The sequence below is a fragment of the Salvelinus alpinus genome, chromosome 14 (assembly GCF_045679555.1).
Source record: "Salvelinus alpinus chromosome 14, SLU_Salpinus.1, whole genome shotgun sequence".
Taxonomy (NCBI): Eukaryota; Metazoa; Chordata; class Actinopteri; order Salmoniformes; family Salmonidae; genus Salvelinus; species Salvelinus alpinus.
The window spans coordinates 42551061-42572025 of NC_092099.1; the positions used below are offsets into that span (position 1 = coordinate 42551061).

Sequence of the window (20965 nt, forward strand, 5' to 3'; positions counted from 1 at the left end):
AGATACCAGCTTTATTTGACCAGGGAAAGAGCCTTGAGGTTAGATACCTCTTTATTTGACCAGGGAAAGAGCCTTGATGTCAGATACCAGCTTTATTTGACCAGGGAAAGAGCCTTGAGCTTAGATACCAGCTTTATTTGACCAGGGAATGAGCCTTGATGTCAGATACCAGCTTTATTTGACCAGGGAAAGAGCCTTGAGGTCAGATACCAGCTTTATTTGACCAGGGAAAGAGCCTTGAGGTCAGATACCAGCTTTATTTGACCAGGGAAAGAGCCTTGAGGTCAGATACCAGCTTTATTTGACCAGGGAATGAGCCTTGATGTCAGATACCTGCTTTATTTGACCAGGGAAAGAGCCTTGATGTCAGATACCAGCTTTATTTGACCAGGAAAAGAGCCTTGAGGTCAGATACCAGCTTTATTTGACCAGGGAAAGAGCCTTGAGCTTAGATACCAGCTTTATTTGACCAGGGAATGAGCCTTGATGTCAGATACCTGCTTTATTTGACCAGGGAATGAGCCTTGATGTCAGATACCTCTTTATTTGACCAGGGAAATAGCCTTGATGTCAGATACCTCTTTATTTGACCAGGGAAATAGCCTTGATGTCAGATACCTGCTTTATTTGACCAGGGAATGAGCCTTGATGTCAGATACCTGCTTTATTTGACCAGGGAATGAGCCTTGATGTCAGATACCTCATTATTTGACCAGGGAAAGAGCCTTGATGTCAGATACCAGCTTTATTTGACCAGGGAAAGAGCCTTGAGGTTAGATACCTCTTTATTTGACCAGGGAAAGAGCCTTGATGTCAGATACCAGCTTTATTTGACCAGGGAAAGAGCCTTGATGTCAGATACCAGCTTTATTTAACCAGGGAAATAGTCTTGATGTCAGATACCTGCTTTATTTGACCAGGGAAATAGCCTTGAGGTCAGATACCTCTTTATTTGACCAGGGAAAGAGCCTTGATGTCAGATACCAGCTTTATTTAACCAGGGAAAGAGCCTTGATGTCAGATACCTGCTTTATTTGGCCAGGGAAAGAGCCTTGAGGTCAGATACCTCTTTATTTGACCAGGGAAAGAGCCTTGAGGTCAGATACCTCTTTATTTGACCAGGGAAAGAGCCTTGAGGTCAGATACCTCTTTATTTAACCAGGGAAATAGTCTTGATGTCAGATACCTCTTTATTTGACCAGGGAAATAGTCTTGATGTCAGATACCTGCTTTATTTGACCAGGGAAAGAGCCTTGAGGTCAGATACCAGCTTTATTTGACCAGGGAAAGAGCCTTGATGTCAGATACCTGCTTTATTTGACCAGGGAAAGAGCCTTGAGCTTAGATACCAGCTTTATTTAACCAGGGAAATAGTCTTGATGTCAGATACCTCTTTATTTGACCAGGGAAAGAGCCTTGAGGTCAGATACCTCTTTATTTGACCAGGGAAAGAGCCTTGAGATCAGATACCTCTTTATTTAACCAGGGAAATAGTCTTGATGTCAGATACCTCTTTATTTGACCAGGGAATGAGCCTTGAGGTCAGATACCTCTTTATTTGACCAGGGAATGAGCCTTGAGGTCAGATACCTCTTTATTTGACCAGGGAATGAGCCTTGAGGCCAGATACCTCTTTATTTGACCAGGGAAAGAGCCTTGAGGTCAGATACCAGCTTTATTTGACCAGGGAAAGAGCCTTGATGTCAGATACCTCATTTCCTGAATGGAACAAATGAGGATGAAGAAGAGAAGTTATTACAAAAACAGTGAAACTCTGTGAATATGTGCCTGTTGTAACAATGGCTTTTTGCAGGCAAGCAATTAATACATACTGAGGCAGCACCAAAATTGTCTCGGCTGCTTTAAGATGAGGCTCTGACCTTTTGAATATCAAAACTAAATGATTTCAAAAGTTACGATGTGCACTAGTGGCAAGCTTTGCAGTTTGCAGGAGCTGCCCATTGAATCCAACAGGAAAGACCAGAGGACTCTATCTGTAGAGTCCCATTCTTTCCCCCTGCTGGTTGAACCTAGCCGCTGCAGCTCCTCTCCAGTCTCTAACGCTCTGCTTGCTCTGCTCCTAACCCGTCTCTCTGCTAGAACTGGCATCCCAGCTCCCTGTGTCCCACCGGCCCAGCCCCGACATCCTGGATGTGCCCGAGGACGAGGTTAACCCCAACTTCCCCACCGACCTCGACTTTAACCCCAGCAACCCTAGTTTCAACACCAACCCTAATGGAAACCCCAACTACCCCCCCAACACCAACCCCAACTATAACGGCAACCCAAATGGGAAACCCGACCAGTTCAACCCCAATGGTAACCCCAACTTCCACGTGAACCCCAATCCTAACTTCAACTTCAACCCCAATGGGAACCCCAACACCAACCCAAATGGAAATTTCAATGTGAACCCCAACCAGTTCAACCCTAACAGCAATCCCAACACCAACCCGAATGGGAACCCCAACCAGTTCAACCCCAATGGTAACCCCAACCCTAACTTTAACTTCAACCCCAATGAGAATCCCAACACCAATCCCAATGGGAACTTCAACGTGAATCCCAACCTCCCCCTCAACCCTAATGGCAACCCCAACCAGTTCAACCCCAACACCAATCCTAACCCTAACTTTCCCTTCAACCCCAACACCAATGCCAACACCAACCCTAATGGGAACCCCAACTTCTATGGCAGCGCCAACCATAACCCCATTTTTAACACCAACCCTAACTTCAACCCCAATCCCAACCTCCCCCTCAACCCTAATGGCAACCCCAACTATAACGTCAATGTGAACCCCACCCTCCCCCTCAACCCTAACGGGAACCCCAACGGGAACCCCAACTTCAACACCAACCCTAACGGGAACCCCAATACTAACCCCAACCCTAACGGGAACCCCAACACCAACCCTAACCCCAACTTCAACACCAACCCTAACGGGAACGCCAACACCAACCCCAACCCCAACACCAACCCCAACGGGAACCCCAACCCTAACGGGAACCCCAACACCAACCCTAACCCCAACTTCAACTTCAACACCAACCCTAACCCCAACTTCAACACCAACCCTAACGGGAACCCCAATACTAACCCCAACACCAACCCTAACCCCAACTTCAACACCAACCCTAACGGGAACCCCAATACTAACCCCAACACCAACCCCAACTTCAACACCAACCCTAACGGGAACCCCAATACTAACCCCAACACCAACCCTAACGGGAACCCCAACTTCAACACCAACCCTAACCCCAACTTTCCCCTCAACCCCAACGGGAACCCCAACACCAACACCAATGGGAACACCAACCCTAACCCCAACTTTCCCCTCAACCCCAACGGGAACCCCAACTTCAACACCAACCCCAATGGGAACACCAACCCCAACTTTCCCCTCAACCCCAACGGGAACCCCAACACCAACCCTAACCCCAACTTTCCCCTCAACCCCAACGGGAACCCCAACACCAACCCTAACCCCAACTTTCCCCTCAACCCCAACGGGAACCCCAACACCAACCCTAACCCCAACTTTCCCCTCAACCCCAACGGGAACCCCAACACCAATGGGAACACCAACCCTAACCCCACCTTCAACCCCAACTTTCCCCTCAACCCCAACGGGAACCCCAACACCAATGGGAACACCAACCCTAACCCCAACTTCAACACCAACCCCAACTTTCCCCTCAACCCCAACGGGAACCCCAACTTGAACCCCAACCCCAATTTCAACGAGAACCACGTCCAGCTGGTGGGGACTAACGGCCAGGACACGCTGGGCCAGCAGGGCCAGCACATCTACACAGAGTACCAGAGCCTGGGCCCCAACCCCAACGTCAGGGACAACCAGGGCCCAGCTATCCACCACCGTGAACCCCTGGTCTACATCCCCGTCCCAGGCCCCGATGGCCAGAGAGTGCCCCTGGTCCGGGTGAGCGAGGGTCCGTTATCGGGTCTTCCGTTTGGGTTCCCTGAGAATGAGACCGGGTTTGGGGTGCCGCAGGAGGCCCAGACACACACAACCATCTCATGGCAGGGTGTTCCCCAGAGCTCAGAGTACATGGTATCCTGTAGCCCCATCACCAACCTCGAAGAGAAGATGTTCCAGGTGAGAATACCTGTATTCAGATGATCTGTAGCAAGGTGTACTAGCGTACCTGGTTATTCTCTTTACAATATACATGGTGTCAATAGTGAATGATTGTCACACCACAGGTATTGCTATTCCCCTAAACAATCTCCGTCTCTCTACCAGATGCGATTACCAGGCACTTCTACCAGTGCCACTCTGATCGGGTTGACGTCAGGAGCCTCCTATAACGTCATTGTGGAGGCCATGAGAGGGCAGGGCAGGGAGAAGGTCCTAGAGGAGATAGTCACCGTTGGCAACGCTGGTAGGACTACCATAATCTCACGAACATGCTACACTCTCTCCAGTCCCCCGTGGTGGTGGTGTGCCTTGGAATAACTATGAATAACATTAGACTTTTCAATTAAGACTTTTTCAGGAGTTATGTGTTGTTGTCCAGCGTCCTTCTAATGTATTGTTTTGAAGCTGGTGATCAGTTCTTTAGTTTCTGGGGATCAGTTCTTTAGTTTTTGGGGATCAGTTCTTTAGTTTTTGGGGGATCAGTTCTTTAGTTTTTGGGGATCCGTTCTTTAGTTTCTGGGGATCAGTTCTTTAGTTTCTGGGGATCAGTTCTTTAGTTTCTGGGGATCCGTTCTTTAGTTTCTGAGGATCAGTTCTTTAGTTTTTGGGGATCAGTTCTTTAGTTTTTGGGGATCAGTTCTTTAGTTTTTGGGGATCCGTTCTTTAGTTTTTGGGGATCCGTTCTTTAGTTTCTGGGGATCAGTTCTTTAGTTTCTGGGGATCAGTTCTTTAGTTTTTGGGGATCAGTTCTTTAGTTTTTGGGGATCCGTTCTTTAGTTTTTGGGGATCCGTTCTTTAGTTTTTGGGGATCAGTGCTTTAGTTTTTGGGGATCAGTTCTTTAGTTTCTGGGGATCAGTTCTTTAGTTTTTGGGGATCAGTTCTTTAGTTTTTGGGGATCCGTTCTTTAGTTTCTGGGGATCCGTTCTTTAGTTTCTGGGGATCCGTTCTTTAGTTTCTGGGAATCAGTTCTTTCGTTTTTGGGGGATCAGTTCTTTAGTTTTTGGGGATCAGTTCTTTAGTTTCTGGGGATCAGTTCTTTAGTTTTTGGGGATCAGTTCTTTAGTTTTTGGGGATCCGTTCTTTAGTTTCTGGGGATCCGTTCTTTAGTTTCTGGGGATCCGTTCTTTAGTTTCTGGGAATCAGTTCTTTAGTTTCTGGGGATCAGTTCTTTAGTTTTTGGGGATCCGTTCTTTAGTTTCTGTGGATCCGTTCTTTAGTTTCTGGGGATCCGTTCTTTAGTTTCTGGGAATCAGTTCTTTAGTTTCTGGGGATCAGTTCTTTAGTTTTTGGGGGATCAGTTCTTTAGTTTTTGGTGATCAGTTCTTTAGTTTTTGGTGATCAGTTCTTTAGTTTTTGGTGAAATCCCATCTGTTGATAAATAGTTTGCTTTGTCCATCTGTTTGTTGTTTTTTCTTTGTTAATCAGTTATTGTTTATTATTTGTTAACATGCTTTGTCCCTTCTCTCTCCCTCTAGTTCCGGGAGACCACCACCCCTCCAACAGAGACGTGTGTTATGACACGTTCACAGCCACCTACCATGATGTGGGTGCAGAGTGGGAGCGTATGTCAGAGACAGGCTTTAAGCTGTGGTGCAGGTGTCTGGGGCTGGGCAGTGGCCATTTCAGATGTGATTCATCCAGTGAGTGACTCTAACGCATCCCATAATGCTTCTAATACAAAAAAAACTTCTATCTTACCTTAGCATGGGCAGACCTAACGCAGATGACCAAAAGGAAAGAAAATACTCAATTGTATGGTTACAGTATTTATTTTCTCTCATTGTATAGCGTTTGTTAAAATGACTAAATCAATCAAAACAGAACTTCAATTAAAGCATTCTTAAAGCACAGTTTATTCTGGGATAAAATTATTTGATAGAAAGGGTAATGTCTGCCCATGCTAGTCCCTGCAGCATGTTGTTCTACTGTAGTAAAACATGCTGCAGGGATAGAGCTTGTTGTGTCTGGGGTTTGTATTGTCAGTCCATAACCAGACGATACCAAAAACCATGAGACGTCATGCCATCATCATGTCTGAATGCTAAAGGTCATGTGTCAAATGACTGTTTGTGTGAATGAGGGATGAATTGTCCAATTGGTCTCTGTGAGGCGCAGAATGTTGGGTCCAATCAGACTGCTTTCTCCACCAGAGTGGGAGGAGTCGAGGAGACATGGCCATCTGTCCTACAAAAAACCTTCTTTTGGATTCATTTAACTAGTAAGATCTCCCCTCTCCCTCCCCCGTCGTCTCTCCTACTTCCCCATCTCCCCTCTTCACCTTCTCCCTCCTACAGAGTGGTGTCATGACAGCGGGAACAACTACCGCATAGGAGAGAAGTGGGATCGCCACGCTGAGAACGGTCACATGATGAGCTGTACTTGTTTAGGCAACGGGAAGGGAGAGTTCAAGTGCGAGCCACGTAAGTACTTCACGCTACTAGCTTAGAGATCAATTAATGGCTGACAAGTTGTTTTTAATTCACACCAGCGTGTACCAAGTCCACGGATCCTTTTAATACTGCCGAGCCGTTCTGGTAACGTCTCCACCATAGTTTCTGGACAGAACAATGTGAAAAGAAAATATCCAATCCACAGTAAAAGTTCAGGTCGCTACGATAATGAGACGAGGGCAAGAGAATTACCAGAGACCTACTGCACTGTCCGTTGTTATGGTGATCTATTCGTTTCTACAGATGAGTCGACGTGTTATGACGAGGGGAAGATGTACCAGGTGGGCAACCAGTGGCAGAAGGAATACCTGGGAGCCATCTGTACCTGCACCTGCTACGGAGGACAGCAGGTAAGACCACCAACTCCATACAGTGGAGCACAGGATGTTGTGGTGTAGTACACAGGAAGTAAAAGGAAAAGCACAGATAAAGGGGAGGCTGAGCAGGAGAAAGTTGTGAACGTGTGGTAAACTGGATGCAGTATGCACCATGTGGTGAACTATCAAAGTGAAATTGAATTCTACAGGTGAGGACTTCAGTGAATGTGAAGGACACAACAGATGTATGAGACTGTCAGTGGTCTCGGCGTTTTGTTCTATGCTGTGAATGGTGTGTGTGTCCTGTCCTCAGGGCTGGCGCTGTGAGAACTGCAGACGACCGGGAGCTCAGACTGATGTAGATGTGGATCTGCTACAGCCTCAAATACACCAAGACGCTTTCGATCGCTACAGGGAGAACGCCCTGAAGAAACTGGTGGGTGTTCCCGGCCTCTCAGGCATAGAGATACAATATTATACAGTTTCCCTGACCAAGATGGCCGACCGGTAGTTACGTTAAAGGTTTACCAGTGTCCTTTCTAGTGTTTTTATTTAATTCTGTGCTCCTAGGATTCTAAAGACTGACCTTTAATCCTGCCACTTACTGGCCCATAATAACATTGACACAAATGTATTTTGTGACCTCCCGTATGTCAATATAGAGATCATCTGTATATCATGCATTTCCTTATTGACCATCATGCTAACATGTACTTGAAATGAACTCAACGTTTCCTTTCTGTCTTCCCGACAGAACATCCAGTGCCCTATAGAGTGTCTGAGACCAGATCTCCTAGCAGACGTACAGCAACCCTCCGAGTAAAGGAGAGGAGAACCACATCCTCCTCCTCATCCTCTACTCATATTACAGGACCTTCAGAAAGTATTCCCATCCCTGGACTTATTCCACAACTTGTTGTTACAGCCTGAATTCAAAAATGGATTAAATAGATTTTAATGAAAGTGAAAATGTTTTTAGAAATTTTAGCAAATATATATATATTGAAAATGAAATGCATAAATATCTAATTTACTTATGTATTCACATCCCTGAGTCAATACTTTGTAGAAGGACCTTTCTGGGTAAGTCTAAGAGCTTTGCACACCTGGATTGTACAATATTTGCCCATTTTTATTCTTTTTAAAAGACTTCAAGCTCTGTCAAGTTGGTTGTTGATCATTGCTAGACAGCCATTTTCAAGTATTGACATAGATTTTCAAGCCAAAACTAGGCCACTCAGGAATATTCAATGTCTTCATGATAAGCAACTTCAGTGTAGATTTGGCCTTGTGTTTTAGGTTATTGTCCTGGTGAAATCTCTGTGTGGTTTCCTTCCTCTCTGGCAACTGAGTTAGGAAGGACTCCTGTATCTTTGTAGTTCCTGGGTGTATTGATACACCATCCAACGTGTAATTAATAACTTCACCATGATCAAAGGGATATTCAATGTCTGCTTTTTCCCCCCCAGTGTCTGCTACCAATAGGTGCCCTTCTTTGCGAGGCATTGGAAAACCTCCCTGGTCTTTGTGGTTGAATCTGTGCTTGAAATTCACTACTAGATTGAGTGGGGTAAAGAGATTATGCAACTTATGCAATTTGTCAAGCACATTTTTACTCCTGAACTTTAGGCATCGCCATTACAAAGAGGACGAATACTTATTGACTCAATACATTTCAACTTTTTAACATTTTATTACTTTACAAAATGTTCTACAAAACAATATTCCATTTTGACATTACGGGGGGTATTGTGTGTAAATCATTGACGCTCAATTTCAATTTAATCCATTTTAAATTCAGGCTGTAACACAACAAAATGTTGGAAAAAGTCCAGGTGTGGGAATACTTTCTGAAGGTACTGTATCTGTGACTTACCCAGAGTTATAAAACCTAGAGTGCACTAGGGTCGGTCTCACGAAAGACTGCTAGCATACACCATTTTCTTTAAAAAAAAGTAGTCAACTTGGTGGGACTTCCTATGTGTTGCCCATAGAAATATAATTCCTATTGAATTCTTATAGACTTGTATTTTTATGGCGATGTCTTCCCATGCTGTCACAGAAGTAGTCCATGGAACATATTACTGTAGGAAGTGTAAACTTACGTGGTGCCTTCCTGTTCCTGTCCTTCACTAACCTTAATCAGTGGTCTGGTCTGACCAATAACCACCATCCTGCTGCTTCTCCACATTGCCACTCCTTTCTATAGCGGCACTTCAAAATACCCCCAAGGCAAAGAAAGGGTCTTTATATTTTAATGTTTGTTTCCGTTGTCCTACCTAGTCCTTCGAGACATTCCGATGAAAAGAGAAAATGGAAAATCTGTACAGAGGTTCTAAAACCGTTCAGTATTCCTCCGGTAGCCTACTCTGTTCTGTTGCCATTCCTCCGGTAGCCTACTCTGTTCTGTTGCCATTCCTCCGGTAGCCTACTCTGTTCTGTTGCCATTCCTCCGGTAGCCTACTCTGTTCTGTTGCCATTCCTCCGGTAGCCTACTCTGTTCTGTTGCCATTCCTCCGGTAGCCTACTCTGTTCTGTTGCCATTCCTCCGGTAGCCTACTCTGTTCTGTTGCCATTCCTCCGGTAGCCTACTCTGTTCTGTTGCCATTCCTCCGGTAGCCTACTCTGTTCTGTTGCCATTCCTCCGGTAGCCTACTCTGTTCTGTTGCCATTCCTCCGGTAGCCTACTCTGTTCTGTTGCCATTCCTCCGGTAGCCTACTCTGTTCTGTTGCCATTCCTCCGGTAGCCTACTCTGTTCTGTTCCCATTCCTCCGGTAGCCTACTCTGTTCTGTTCCCATTCCTCCGGTAGCCTACTCTGTTCTGTTGCCATTCCTCCGGTAGCCTACTCTGTTCTGTTCCCATTCCTCCTGTAGCCTACTCTGTTCCTACTCTGTGCTGCCCGAACCAGAGCTTTCTCTCTCTGGTGTGAGATTTTACCCCAGAGAAACATTCAGAAGTTTACAATGGGAAAACTCTGACGGCATCGTGAGTTATCTGGAATGGAGAATATTTCCACCCTATCCCATCCTAGCTCAAATGGTTCTACAGAGAACTAAGATCAGTGTTTTCAAGTATAACCCTATTCCTTATATAGTGAACCACTTTTGAATACTGAGGACTCACATGAGAACTTTGTCTTCATGTATTTAAAATCTCTTTGGAGACTTCAACTACCAGTCTAACAACAAAAAAAAACATTCCTTTTTAAAACCAAGCACGGTCTTTAATGCAGTGGTATTCAAAGCCGTGGTCTGAGTGGGGTCGCCAAAATGTTTTTTTTATATATATATAAAAAATAATTAAGAACCAAAAAATAAGAGTACAGATTATTGTATGGGACATTATACAATTTTTTTTTAGAAATAATTTGAAAAATATTTTTTTTTATTGAGTAAATGTATTTATTGGTTTCTTTTCATTTTGAGAAGACGTTTATGTAAAAATCGAAATTTGCAGATTTTTTTTTTTTAAGGTTGTCATTCGATTCGGGGTGGGATCATAAGAAATTTGGTCCCCAGAAATTCTATCGGGGGGGGGGGGGGGTCCCCACTGAATACCACTGCTTTAATGCAAGAGTTGTATCACAGAGGTACACTGCAAATGGGTGTTCATTCAATGTCCAGAATTATATCTGTTGTTTTCATGTACTTCTGCCATTTTGTGGACGGAAGCTCTAAGATGGCTGCCAGTTGAGTTGCATTGTTTCATACCGATCTCAACTGCTGTTTTTAATTTATCCCTTTTATCCAAGCATTTTGTTTTAATGCTATTTGGGGTGTACACGTTTTTGTTCATTTTTTTTATATTGTAGGTGCCAAAGTCTTAACTACTGTGGACTGAATTCCTTTTTAATAAACAAAAAAAATGTTTTTGGAATGGTCTGTTGTCAATGTTTGAGTTTATTATTATAAAGGCTAGAAATAGTGACGTGAAACTGTCCAGTGCTTCACAGAGATACTATCAGGTAAATGAGGGTGTGCAAGTACTAAACACATTGTAGATCAGGGCATCGAGACGTGAATCGCTATTTAAAATGGTCAAATCTACTTTTGTTTTAACTTTTTTTTTTTTTTTTCCAAGTTATTTATTGGGGTCTGAAATAATGTTGAGGCATTGTGTGGAGTTAAACACTGGTTATGTCCATGCCAGGTTGGCCAGTAGTGCAGAGGTTGGTGGGTTGGGGCCAGGGCTGAAGCTAAGACCCAGAGGAACCCCCCTGGTCTCTCTGCTCCTGTCTGGGTCAGCGACTCCTCTGGACAGCCTCCTGGAACCACAGCTGGTCCTCCTAGATAAGACGAAACAGAGCAGACTGTAGGCAGGTTTCCATTGATCCAGGTTTATTTGACAAGAGCAGTCTGCAAAAAAATTAAATAATCCTAAACATTGTGTCATGGAAACGGCAGATAAGGAGACATTTTTGACAGGTGGATTTTTATTTTCTTGTGTCAAACTTTCTTTATTGAGACATGATGGTGGGAAATAGTTTTGACTAAATGATCATTGCCGAATACTTTTGAAGGTACGTGGGGGCACGTGATGTCATCACGTATCTAATAAGTTCCACATTAACTTCTAAACGCCCGCCGCTTGAACAAAAAACGCTTTATTTTCCTGGACAAGGATTGTCCCGACTTTCAAGAATGCATGAATTGCTTTTCTGATTGGCTGGCAATTAAATTTCAGATCTACAGCGGTGCAAGTTTCACGACCCCGTTGGCACATGGCAAATATTTGTTAATTTTGGCGTTGTCTCCTTTTCACGGGTAACCTGAGACATGAAACAGATATGTGGGATGGCATACAGGCTGTCTCCCAATTTATTAAAATGTGCAATTTGGCTAGATGGGTTTTTGGAAACAATTTAACCACTACATTTACATTTACATTGTTGCTTGGTGTGACGTCATTACGTCCAACTGTTGTTATTGGCTCACCCTAGCAGGCAACTGTCATTATTGGCTCACCCTAGCAGGCAACTGTTGTTATTGGCTCACCCTAGCAGGCAACTGTTGTTATTGGCTCACCCTAGCAGGCAACTGTTGTTATTGGCTCACCCCAGCAGGCAACTGTCGTTATTGGCTCACCCTAGCAGGCAACTGTTGTTATTGGCTCACCCTAGCAGGCAACTGTTGTTATTGGCTCACCCTAGCAGGCAACTGTCGTTATTGGCTCACCCTAGCAGGCAACTGTTGTTATTGGCTCACCCTAGCAGGCAACTGTTGTTATTGGCTCACCCTAGCAGGCAACTGTCGTTATTGGCTCACCCTAGCAGGCAACTGTCGTTATTGGCTCACCCTAGCAGGCAACTGTTGTTATTGGCTCACCCTAGCAGGCAACTGTTGTTATTGGCTCACCCTAGCAGGCAACTGTTGCTATTGGCTCACCCTAGCAGGCAACTGTTGTTATTGGCTCACCCTAGCAGGCAACTGTTGCTATTGGCTCACCCTAGCAGGCAACTGTCGTTATTGGCTCACCCTAGCAGGCAACTGTTGCTATTGGCTCACCCTAGCAGGCAACTGTTGTTATTGGCTCACCCTAGCAGGCAACTGTTGCTATTGGCTCACCCTAGCAGGCAACTGTTGTTATTGGCTCACCCTAGCAGGCAACTGTTGTTATTGGCTCACCCTAGCAGGCAACTGTCGTTATTGGCTCACCCTAGCAGGCAACTGTTGTTATTGGCTCACCCTAGCAGGCAACTGTCGTTATTGGCTCACCCTAGCAGGCAACTGTCGTTATTGGCTCACCCTAGCAGGCAACTGTTGTTATCGACTCACCCTAGCAGGCAACTGTTGTTATTGGCTCACCCTAGCAGGCAACTGTTGTTATTGGCTCACCCTAGCAGGCAACTGTTGTTATTGGCTCACCCTAGCAGGCAACTGTTGCTATTGGCTCACCCTAGCAGGCAACTGTTGTTATTGGCTCACCCTAGCAGGCAACTGTTGTTATTGGCTCACCCTAGCAGGCAACTGTCGTTATCGACTCACCCTAGCAGGCAACTGTTGTTATCGACTCACCCTAGCAGGCAACTGTTGTTATTGGCTCACCCTAGCAGGCAACTGTTGTTATTGGCTCACCCTAGCAGGCAACTGTTGTTATTGGCTCACCCTAGCAGGCAACTGTTGCTATTGGCTCACCCTAGCAGGCAACTGTTGTTATTGGCTCACCCTAGCAGGCAACTGTTGTTATTGGCTCACCCTAGCAGGCAACTGTTGTTATTGGCTCACCCTAGCAGGCAACTGTTGCTATTGGCTCACCCTAACAGGCAACTGTTGCTATTGGCTCACCCTAGCAGGCAACTGTTGTTATTGGCTCACCCTAGCAGGCAACTGTCGTTATCGACTCACCCTAGCAGGCAACTGTTGTTATCGACTCACCCTAGCAGGCAACTGTTGTTATCGACTCACCCTAGCAGGCAACTGTTGTTATCGACTCACCCTAGCAGGCAACTGTTGTTATCGACTCAGCCTAGCAGGCAACTGTCGCATCGATATTCTATGCAAATGTAACCTTTTATTTAACTAGGCAAGTCAATTAAGAACAAATTCTTTATTTACAATGACGGCCTCCACCGGACGACGCTGGGCCAATTGTGCGCCGCCCTACGGGACTCCCAATCACGGCCGGTTGTGATACAGCCTGGATTCGAACCAGGGTGACTGTAGTGACGCCTCTAGCACCTGAGACGCACTGCCTTTAAACCGCTGCGCCACTCGGGATCCCAATGTCGACAAGAATTCACTGGATAAATGAATGGAAACACAGCTAGTTACTATCAACGAGTGATAAGGTTTAACGGTATTGATAATGGTTGTGATCAATGAAAATGTGTAATCTGTGGAGTCTGGACTAATGAACGTGCTTGATAGATCAACTTCTGTAGAAAATCGGTTTATGATTATTGTACAAGCTGGATGGGGTGTGGGTCTGACCATAGGAGTTGACAAGCCCACACAAACAGATCTGAGAACAGGCTATTCTGAAAGACCTGGCAGAGACAGGAGGCAGAGCGATGATTCGTGGCCTGGCTGTAAGGACCAGCTCTCCCAGAAAGGCCTCCATCATCAGGTTCTGTAAGGTGTTGAGGAGAATCTCCTCTGTCACGTCACAGAACTCTGGCAACCTGGGAGGAAAAGGAGTGGGAGGAGGGGAAGAAAGAGAGGAGAAGAGGAGGAGGGGAAGAGGAGAGGGAGAAGAGGAGGGAGAAGGGGAAGAGGAGAGGAAGGAGAGGAGGGAGAAGGGGAAGAGGGTAGTGAGGAGGGGACGAGGAGATGGAAGAGGGGGAGAGGAAGGAGAGGGAGGAGAGGAAGAGGAGAGGAAAGAGAGGAGAGGAAGAGCAGGAGGGGAAAAGGAGAGGGAGAAGAGGAGAGGAAGGAGGGAGAAGGGGAAGAGGAGAATGAGGAGGGGAAGAGGAGAGGAGGGGAAGAGGAGAGGGAGAAGAGGAAGGAGAGGAAGAGGAGAGGGAGGAGGGGAAGAGGAGAGGGAGAAGAGGAAGGAGAGGAAGGAGGGGAAGAGGAGAGGGAGGAGGGGAAGGAGAGGGAGGAGGGGAAGAGGAGAGGGAGGAGGGGAAGAGGAGAGGGAGGAGGGGGAGAGGAGGAGGGGAAGAGGAGAGGAAGAGGAAAGGGAGGAGGGGAAGAGGAGGAGGAGGAGGAGGGGAAGAGGAGGAGGAGGAGGGGAAGAGGAAGAGGAGAGGAAGGAGGGGAAGAGGAGAGGAAAGAGAGGAGAGGGAGGAGGGGAAGAGGAGGAGGGGAAGAGGAGGAGGAGGGGAAGAGGAGAGGAAGGAGAGGAAGAGGAGAGGGAGGAGGGGAAGAGGAGAGGAAGGAGGGGAAGAGGAGAGGAAGGAGGGGAAGAAGAGAGGGGAAGAGGAGAGGAAGGAGGGGAAGAGGAGGAGGAGGAGGGGAAGAGGAGAGGGAGGAGGGGAAGAGGAGAGGGAGGAGAGGAAGAGGAGAGGGGAAGAGGAGAGGGAGGAGGGGAGGAGGTGTAGAGGAAGAGGAGAGGGAGAAGAGGAGGGAGGGAGAGAAAGGGGAAGAGGAGAGGAAGGAGAGGAGAGGGAGAAGGGGAAGAGGGTAGTGAGGAGGGGAAGAGGAGATGGAAGAGGGGGAGAGGAAGGAGAGGGAGGAGAGGAAGAGGAGAGGAAAGACAGGAGAGGAAGAGCAGGAGGGGAAAAGGAGAGGGAGAAGAGGAGAGGAAGGAGGGAGAAGGGGAAGAGGAGAATGAGGAGGGGAAGAGGAGAGGAGGGGATGGGGAGAGGGAGAAGAGGAAGGAGAGGAAGAGGAGAGGGAGGAGGGGAAGAGGAGAGGGAGAAGAGGAAGGAGAGGAAGGAGGGGAAGAAGAGAGGGAGGAGGGGAAGAGGAGAGGAAGGAGAGGGAGGAGGGGAAGAGGAGAGGAAGGAAGGGAAGGAGAGGGAGGAGGGGAAGAGGAGAGGGAGGAGGGGAAGAGGAGAGGAAGGAGAGGGAGGAGGGGGAGAGGAGGAGGGGAAGAGGAGAGGAAGAGGAGAGGAAGAGGAGAGGGAGGAGGGGAAGAGGAGGAGAAGGAGGAGGAGGTGGGGAAGAGGAGGAGGAGGAGGGGAAGAGGAAGAGGAGAGGAAGGAGGGGAAGAGGAGAGGAGAGGAAAGAGAGGAGAGGGAGGAGGGGAAGAGGAGGAGGGGAAGAGGATGAGGAGGAGGGGAAGAGGAGGAGGAGGAGGGGAAGAGGAGAGGAAGGAGAGGAAGAGGAGAGGGAGGAGGGGAAGAGGAGAGGAAGGAGGGGAAGAGGAGAGGAAGGAGGGGAAGAGGAGAGGGGAAGAGGAGAGGAAGGAGGGGAAGAGGAGGAGGAGGAGGGGAAGAGGAGAGGGAGGAGGGGAAGAGGAGAGGGAGGAGAGGAAGAGGAGAGGGGAAGAGGAGAGGGAGGAGGGGAGGAAGTGTAGAGGAAGAGGAGAGGGAGGAGAGGAAGAGGAGAGGGAGGAGGGGAAGAGGAGAGGGAGGAGAGGAAGATGAGAGGGAGGAGGGGAAGAGGAGAGGGAGGAGAGGAAGAGGAGAGGGAGGAGGGGTAGCAGAAGTGAACACAGAGAGGTTACCAAAGGAACAGTCCCTTAATTCACAGTCTCTTAATTCACATTAATTCAAGGGATACAACATTCAAAATGTGTTCATTACCTTTTAATATCTGATATTTCTACCCTGAACAGTCACAACCTGTAAAAGGTTTGGTCATAGATTTGTTTTAAGTATTTCCTGGATAGACTGCTACTAAATCGTCCATAACTGGTCACCTAAAGGCCCTGCCCCACGTACAGCTGAAGTCGGAAAGGTCTGAAGTCTGAAGTCTGAAGTCTGAAGTCTGAAGTCGGAAAGGTCAGGGCTTTGTGATGGCCACTCCAATACCTTGACTTTGTTGTCCTTAAGCCATTTTGCCACAACTTTGGAAGTATCCTTGGGGTCATTGTCTATTTGGAAGACCCATTTGCGACCAAGCTTTAACTTCCTGACTGATGTTTTGAGATGTTGCTTCAATATATCCACATCATTTTCCTGCCTCATGATGCCATCTATTTTGTGAAGTGCACCAGTCCCTCCTGCAGCAAAGCACCCCCACAACATGATGCTGCCACCCCCGTGCTTCACGGTTGGGATGGTGTTCTTCGACTTGCAAGCCTCCCCCTTTTTCCTCCAAATATAACGATGGTCATTATGGCCAAACAGTTCTATTTTTGTTTCATCAAACCAGAGGACATTTCTCCAAAAAGTAAGATCTTTGTCCCCATGTGCATTTGCAAACTGTAGTCTGGCTTTTTTATGGAGGGTTGGAGCAGTGGCTTCTTCCTTGCTGAGCGGCCTTTCAGGTTATGTCGATATAGGACTCGTTTTACTGTGGATATAGATACTTTTGTACCTGTTTCCTCCAGCATCTTCACAAGGTCCTTTGCTGTTATTCTGGGATTGATTTGCACTTTTCGCACCAAAGTACGTTCATCTCTAGGAGACAGAACGCGTCTCCTTCCTGAGCGGTATGACGGCTGCGTGGTCCGATGGTGTTTATACTTGCGTACTATTAATTGTACAAATGAACATGGTATCTTCAAGCGTTTGAAAATTGCTCCCAAGGATGAACCAGACTTGAGGAGGTCTACAATTTTCTTTCTGAGGTCTTGACTGATTTCTTTTGATTTTCCCATGATGTCAAGCAAAGAGGCACTGAGTTTGAAGGTAGGCGTTGAAATACATCCACAGGTACACCTCCAATTGACTCAAATGATGTCAATTAGCCTATCAGAAGCTTCCAAAACCATGACATTTTCTGGAATTTTCCAAGCTGTTTAAAGGCACAGTCAACTTAGTGTATGTAAACTTCTGACCCACTGGAATTGTGATACAGTGAATTATAAGTGAAATTGTCACGTTCCTGACCTGTTTTATGTTATTTTTGTATGTGTTTAGTTGGTCAGGGCGTGAGTTGGGGTGGGCATTCTATGTTTTGTGTTTCTATGTTTAGGTCACTTGTAATTAGCCTTATATGGTTCTCAATCAGAGACAGGTGTTTGACGTTTTCCTCTGATTGAGAACCATATATAGGTTGGCTGTTCACACTGTTTGTTTGTGGGTGATTGTCTTCCGTGTCTGTGTATGTTGCACCACACGGGACTGTTTCGGTTTGTTCGTTCGTTTGATGTAGTCTGTTCCTGTTCGTGAGTTCTTCGTGTCTTTATGTAAGTTCCATGTTCAGGTTTCGTCTACGTCGTTTTCTTATTTTGTAGTTTGTTGAAGTGTTTTCGGTTTTCGTCTGTACTTTAATAAACTTAATTATGTATTCACAACCCGCTGCATTTTGGTCCTCCGATCCTTCTCTCCTCTCCTCGTCCGAGGAGGAGGAAGAACTAGACATTCGTTACAGAAATAATCTGTCTGGAAACAATTGTTGGAAAAATGACTTGTGTCATGCACAAAGTAGATGTCCTAACCGACTTGCCAAAACTATAGTTTGTTAACAGGAAATTTGAGGAGTGGTTGAAAAACGAGTTTTAATGACTCCAACCAAAGTGTATGTAAACTTCCGACTTCAACTGTATGTCGCCCCACCCAACCCTGCAGCTCACCCGCGGATGGTCTCCTGAATGATGAGCTGACGCTCTCGCTCCACTTTTGGCTCCGGGGTCTGTGGCCGTCGCTTTGTTACCTCTGTTACCCCAGCACTGTACAGACTGCCCCCCATGAGGAGCTGAGGAGTAGAGGGGCAAGGTGAAGGGGCCTCCCTAGTCCCAGGATAGGCCATGGAGGTACCAGGATAGGGCGTAGCAGCCCCAGGGAGAGGTGTGCTAGGGGTGTAAGCAGTCTGTCTCAGCTGGGTGAAGTAGGGCACGGCTTCAGCCACACCGTTCACCAGAGAGTGTTGGAAGTGAGGGTCGTCCAGGAAGCTCCTATAGGGAACAGTGAAGAAAAGATACAGCTATACACCAACTCCGTGGTGCATAGTGGACAGGAAGCACCACCGAGTCTCTCAGGGCCTTTCTTACAGCAACACGGTGAGCAACTAAGCATCTCACCTTTTATCTAACCTCTTTAGATGCTGCCTACTAACCACACAGAACCTGAATATAGAGGGGAGTTACTGTACCTGAATATAGAGGAGAGTTACTGTACCTGAATATAGAGGAGAGTTACTGTACCTGAATATAGAGGAGAGTTACTGTACCTGAATATAGAGGAGAGTTACTGTACCTGAATATAGAGGTGAGTTACTGTACCTGAATATAGAGGAGAGTTACTGTACCTGAATATAGAGGAGAGTTACTGTACCTGAATATAGAGGAGAGTTACTGTACCTGAATATAGAGGAGAGTTACTGTACCTGAATATAGAGGAGAGTTACTGTACCTGAATATAGAGGAGAGTTACTGTACCTGAATATAGAGGAGAGTTACTGTACCTGAATATAGAGGAGAGTTACTGTACCTGAATATAGAGGTGAGTTACTGTACCTGAATATAGAGGAGAGTTACTGTACCTGAATATAGAGGAGAGTTACTGTACCTGAATATAGAGGTGAGTTACTGTACCTGAATATAGAGGAGAGTTACTGTACCTGAATATAGAGGAGAGTTACTGTACCTGAATATAGAGGTGAGTTACTGTACCTGAATATAGAGGAGAGTTACTGTACCTGAATATAGAGGTGAGTTACTGTACCTGAATATAGAGGAGAGTTACTGTACCTGAATATAGAGGAGAGTTACTGTACCTGAATATAGAGGTGAGTTACTGTACCTGAATATAGAGGAGAGTTACTGTACCTGAATATAGAGGAGAGTTACTGTACCTGAATATAGAGGAGAGTTACTGTACCTGAATATAGAGGAGAGTTACTGTACCTGAATATAGAGGAGAGTTACTGTACCTGAATATAGAGGAGAGTTACTGTACCTGAATATAGAGGAGAGTTACTGTACCTGAATATAGAGGTGAGTTACTGTACCTGAATATAGAGGAGAGTTACTGTACCTGAATATAGAGGAGAGTTACTGTACCTGAATATAGAGGAGAGTTACTGTACCTGAATATAGAGGAGAGTTACTGTACCTGAATATAGAGGTGAGTTACTGTACCTGAATATAGAGGAGAGTTACTGTACCTGAATATAGAGGAGAGTTACTGTACCTGAATATAGAGGTGAGTTACTGTACCTGAATATAGAGGAGAGTTACTGTACCTGAATATAGAGGAGAGTTACTGTACCTGAATATAGAGGAGAGTTACTGTACCTGAATATAGAGGAGAGTTACTGTACCTGAATATAGAGGAGAGTTACTGTACCTGAATATAGAGGAGAGTTACTGTACCTGAATATAGAGGAGAGTTACTGTACCTGAATATAGAGGAGAGTTACTGTACCTGAATATAGAGGAGAGTTACTGTACCTGAATATAGAGGAGAGTTACTGTACCTGAATATAGAGGTGAGTTACTGTACCTGAATATAGAGGAGAGTTACTGTACCTGAATATAGAGGTGAGTTACTGTACCTGAATATAGAGGAGAGTTACTGTACCTGAATATAGAGGAGAGTTACTGTACCTGAATATAGAGGTGAGTTACTGTACCTGAATATAGAGGAGAGTTACTGTACCTGAATATAGAGGAGAGTTACTGTACCTGAATATAGAGGAGAGTTACTGTACCTGAATATAGAGGAGAGTTACTGTACCTGAATATAGAGGAGAGTTACTGTACCTGAATATAGAGGAGAGTTACTGTACCTGAATATAGAGGAGAGTTACTGTACCTGAATATAGAGGAGAGTTACTGTACCTGAATATAGAGGAGAGTTACTGTACCTGAATATAGAGGAGAGTTACTGTACCTGAATATAGAGGTGAGTTACTGTACCTGAATATAGAGGAGAGTTACTGTACCTGAATATAGAGGAGAGTTACTGTACCTGAATATAGAGGAGAGTTACTGTACCTGAATATAGAGGAGAGTTACTGTACCTGAATATAGAGGAGAGTTACTGTACCTGAATATAGAGGAGAGTTACTGTACCTGAATATAGAGGAGAGTTACTGTACCTGAATATAGAGGAGAGTTACTGTACCTGAATATAGAGGTGAGCGTGTGGGTAATGATCTCTCTCTCTGGTCCGTGGCTGAAAGGGGGCGTGTCTACAGATGGAGGTCTGCTCTGACGGGATCCACAACGGGTCACATTGGGCCGGGCCGACCTGGAAGAAAGTCTCAGTTATACACGACTATAGATACAGTAAAACACGACTATAGATACAGTAAAACACGACTATAGATACAGTAACCCTCCCAGTAAAACATGACTATAGATACAGTAAAACACGACTATAGATACAGTAAAACACGACTATAGATACAGTAAAACATAACTATAGATACAGTAACCCTCCCAGTAAAACACGACTATAGATACAGTAAAACACGACTACAGATACAGTAACCCTCCCAGTAAAACATGACTATAGATACCGTAAAACATGACTATAGATACAGTAAAACACGACTATAGATACAGTAACCCTCCCAGTAAAACATGACTA

The 20965-nt window shown here is 45.8% G+C and overlaps 2 protein-coding genes across 4 annotated transcripts in view; one reads left to right on the plus strand and one right to left on the minus strand.

The window, feature by feature from the left end:
• The window catches only part of LOC139538921 (fibronectin-like), an 82175-nt gene extending 71363 nt beyond the window's left edge, over window positions 1-10812 (plus strand). For all 3 annotated transcript variants that reach the window (XM_071341495.1, XM_071341496.1, XM_071341497.1), the window contains 7 exons: window positions 2101-4124; window positions 4272-4410; window positions 5643-5807; window positions 6462-6587; window positions 6861-6967; window positions 7248-7370; window positions 7689-10812. In XM_071341495.1, the coding sequence (XP_071197596.1) occupies window positions 2101-4124; window positions 4272-4410; window positions 5643-5807; window positions 6462-6587; window positions 6861-6967; window positions 7248-7370; window positions 7689-7757 (2753 nt within the window). In that variant the 3' untranslated portion in view covers window positions 7758-10812. The remainder of the gene's footprint in view (window positions 1-2100; window positions 4125-4271; window positions 4411-5642; window positions 5808-6461; window positions 6588-6860; window positions 6968-7247; window positions 7371-7688) is intronic.
• Window positions 10465-20965, minus strand: part of cfap65 (cilia and flagella associated protein 65) — a 107219-nt gene continuing 96718 nt past the window's right edge. The window contains exons 30-33 of the mRNA XM_071341500.1: window positions 20498-20623; window positions 18004-18324; window positions 13922-14056; window positions 10465-11221 (exon numbers count right to left, since the gene is read on the minus strand). Coding sequence (XP_071197601.1) covers window positions 11071-11221; window positions 13922-14056; window positions 18004-18324; window positions 20498-20623 — 733 coding nt within the window. The 3' untranslated portion in view covers window positions 10465-11070. The remainder of the gene's footprint in view (window positions 11222-13921; window positions 14057-18003; window positions 18325-20497; window positions 20624-20965) is intronic.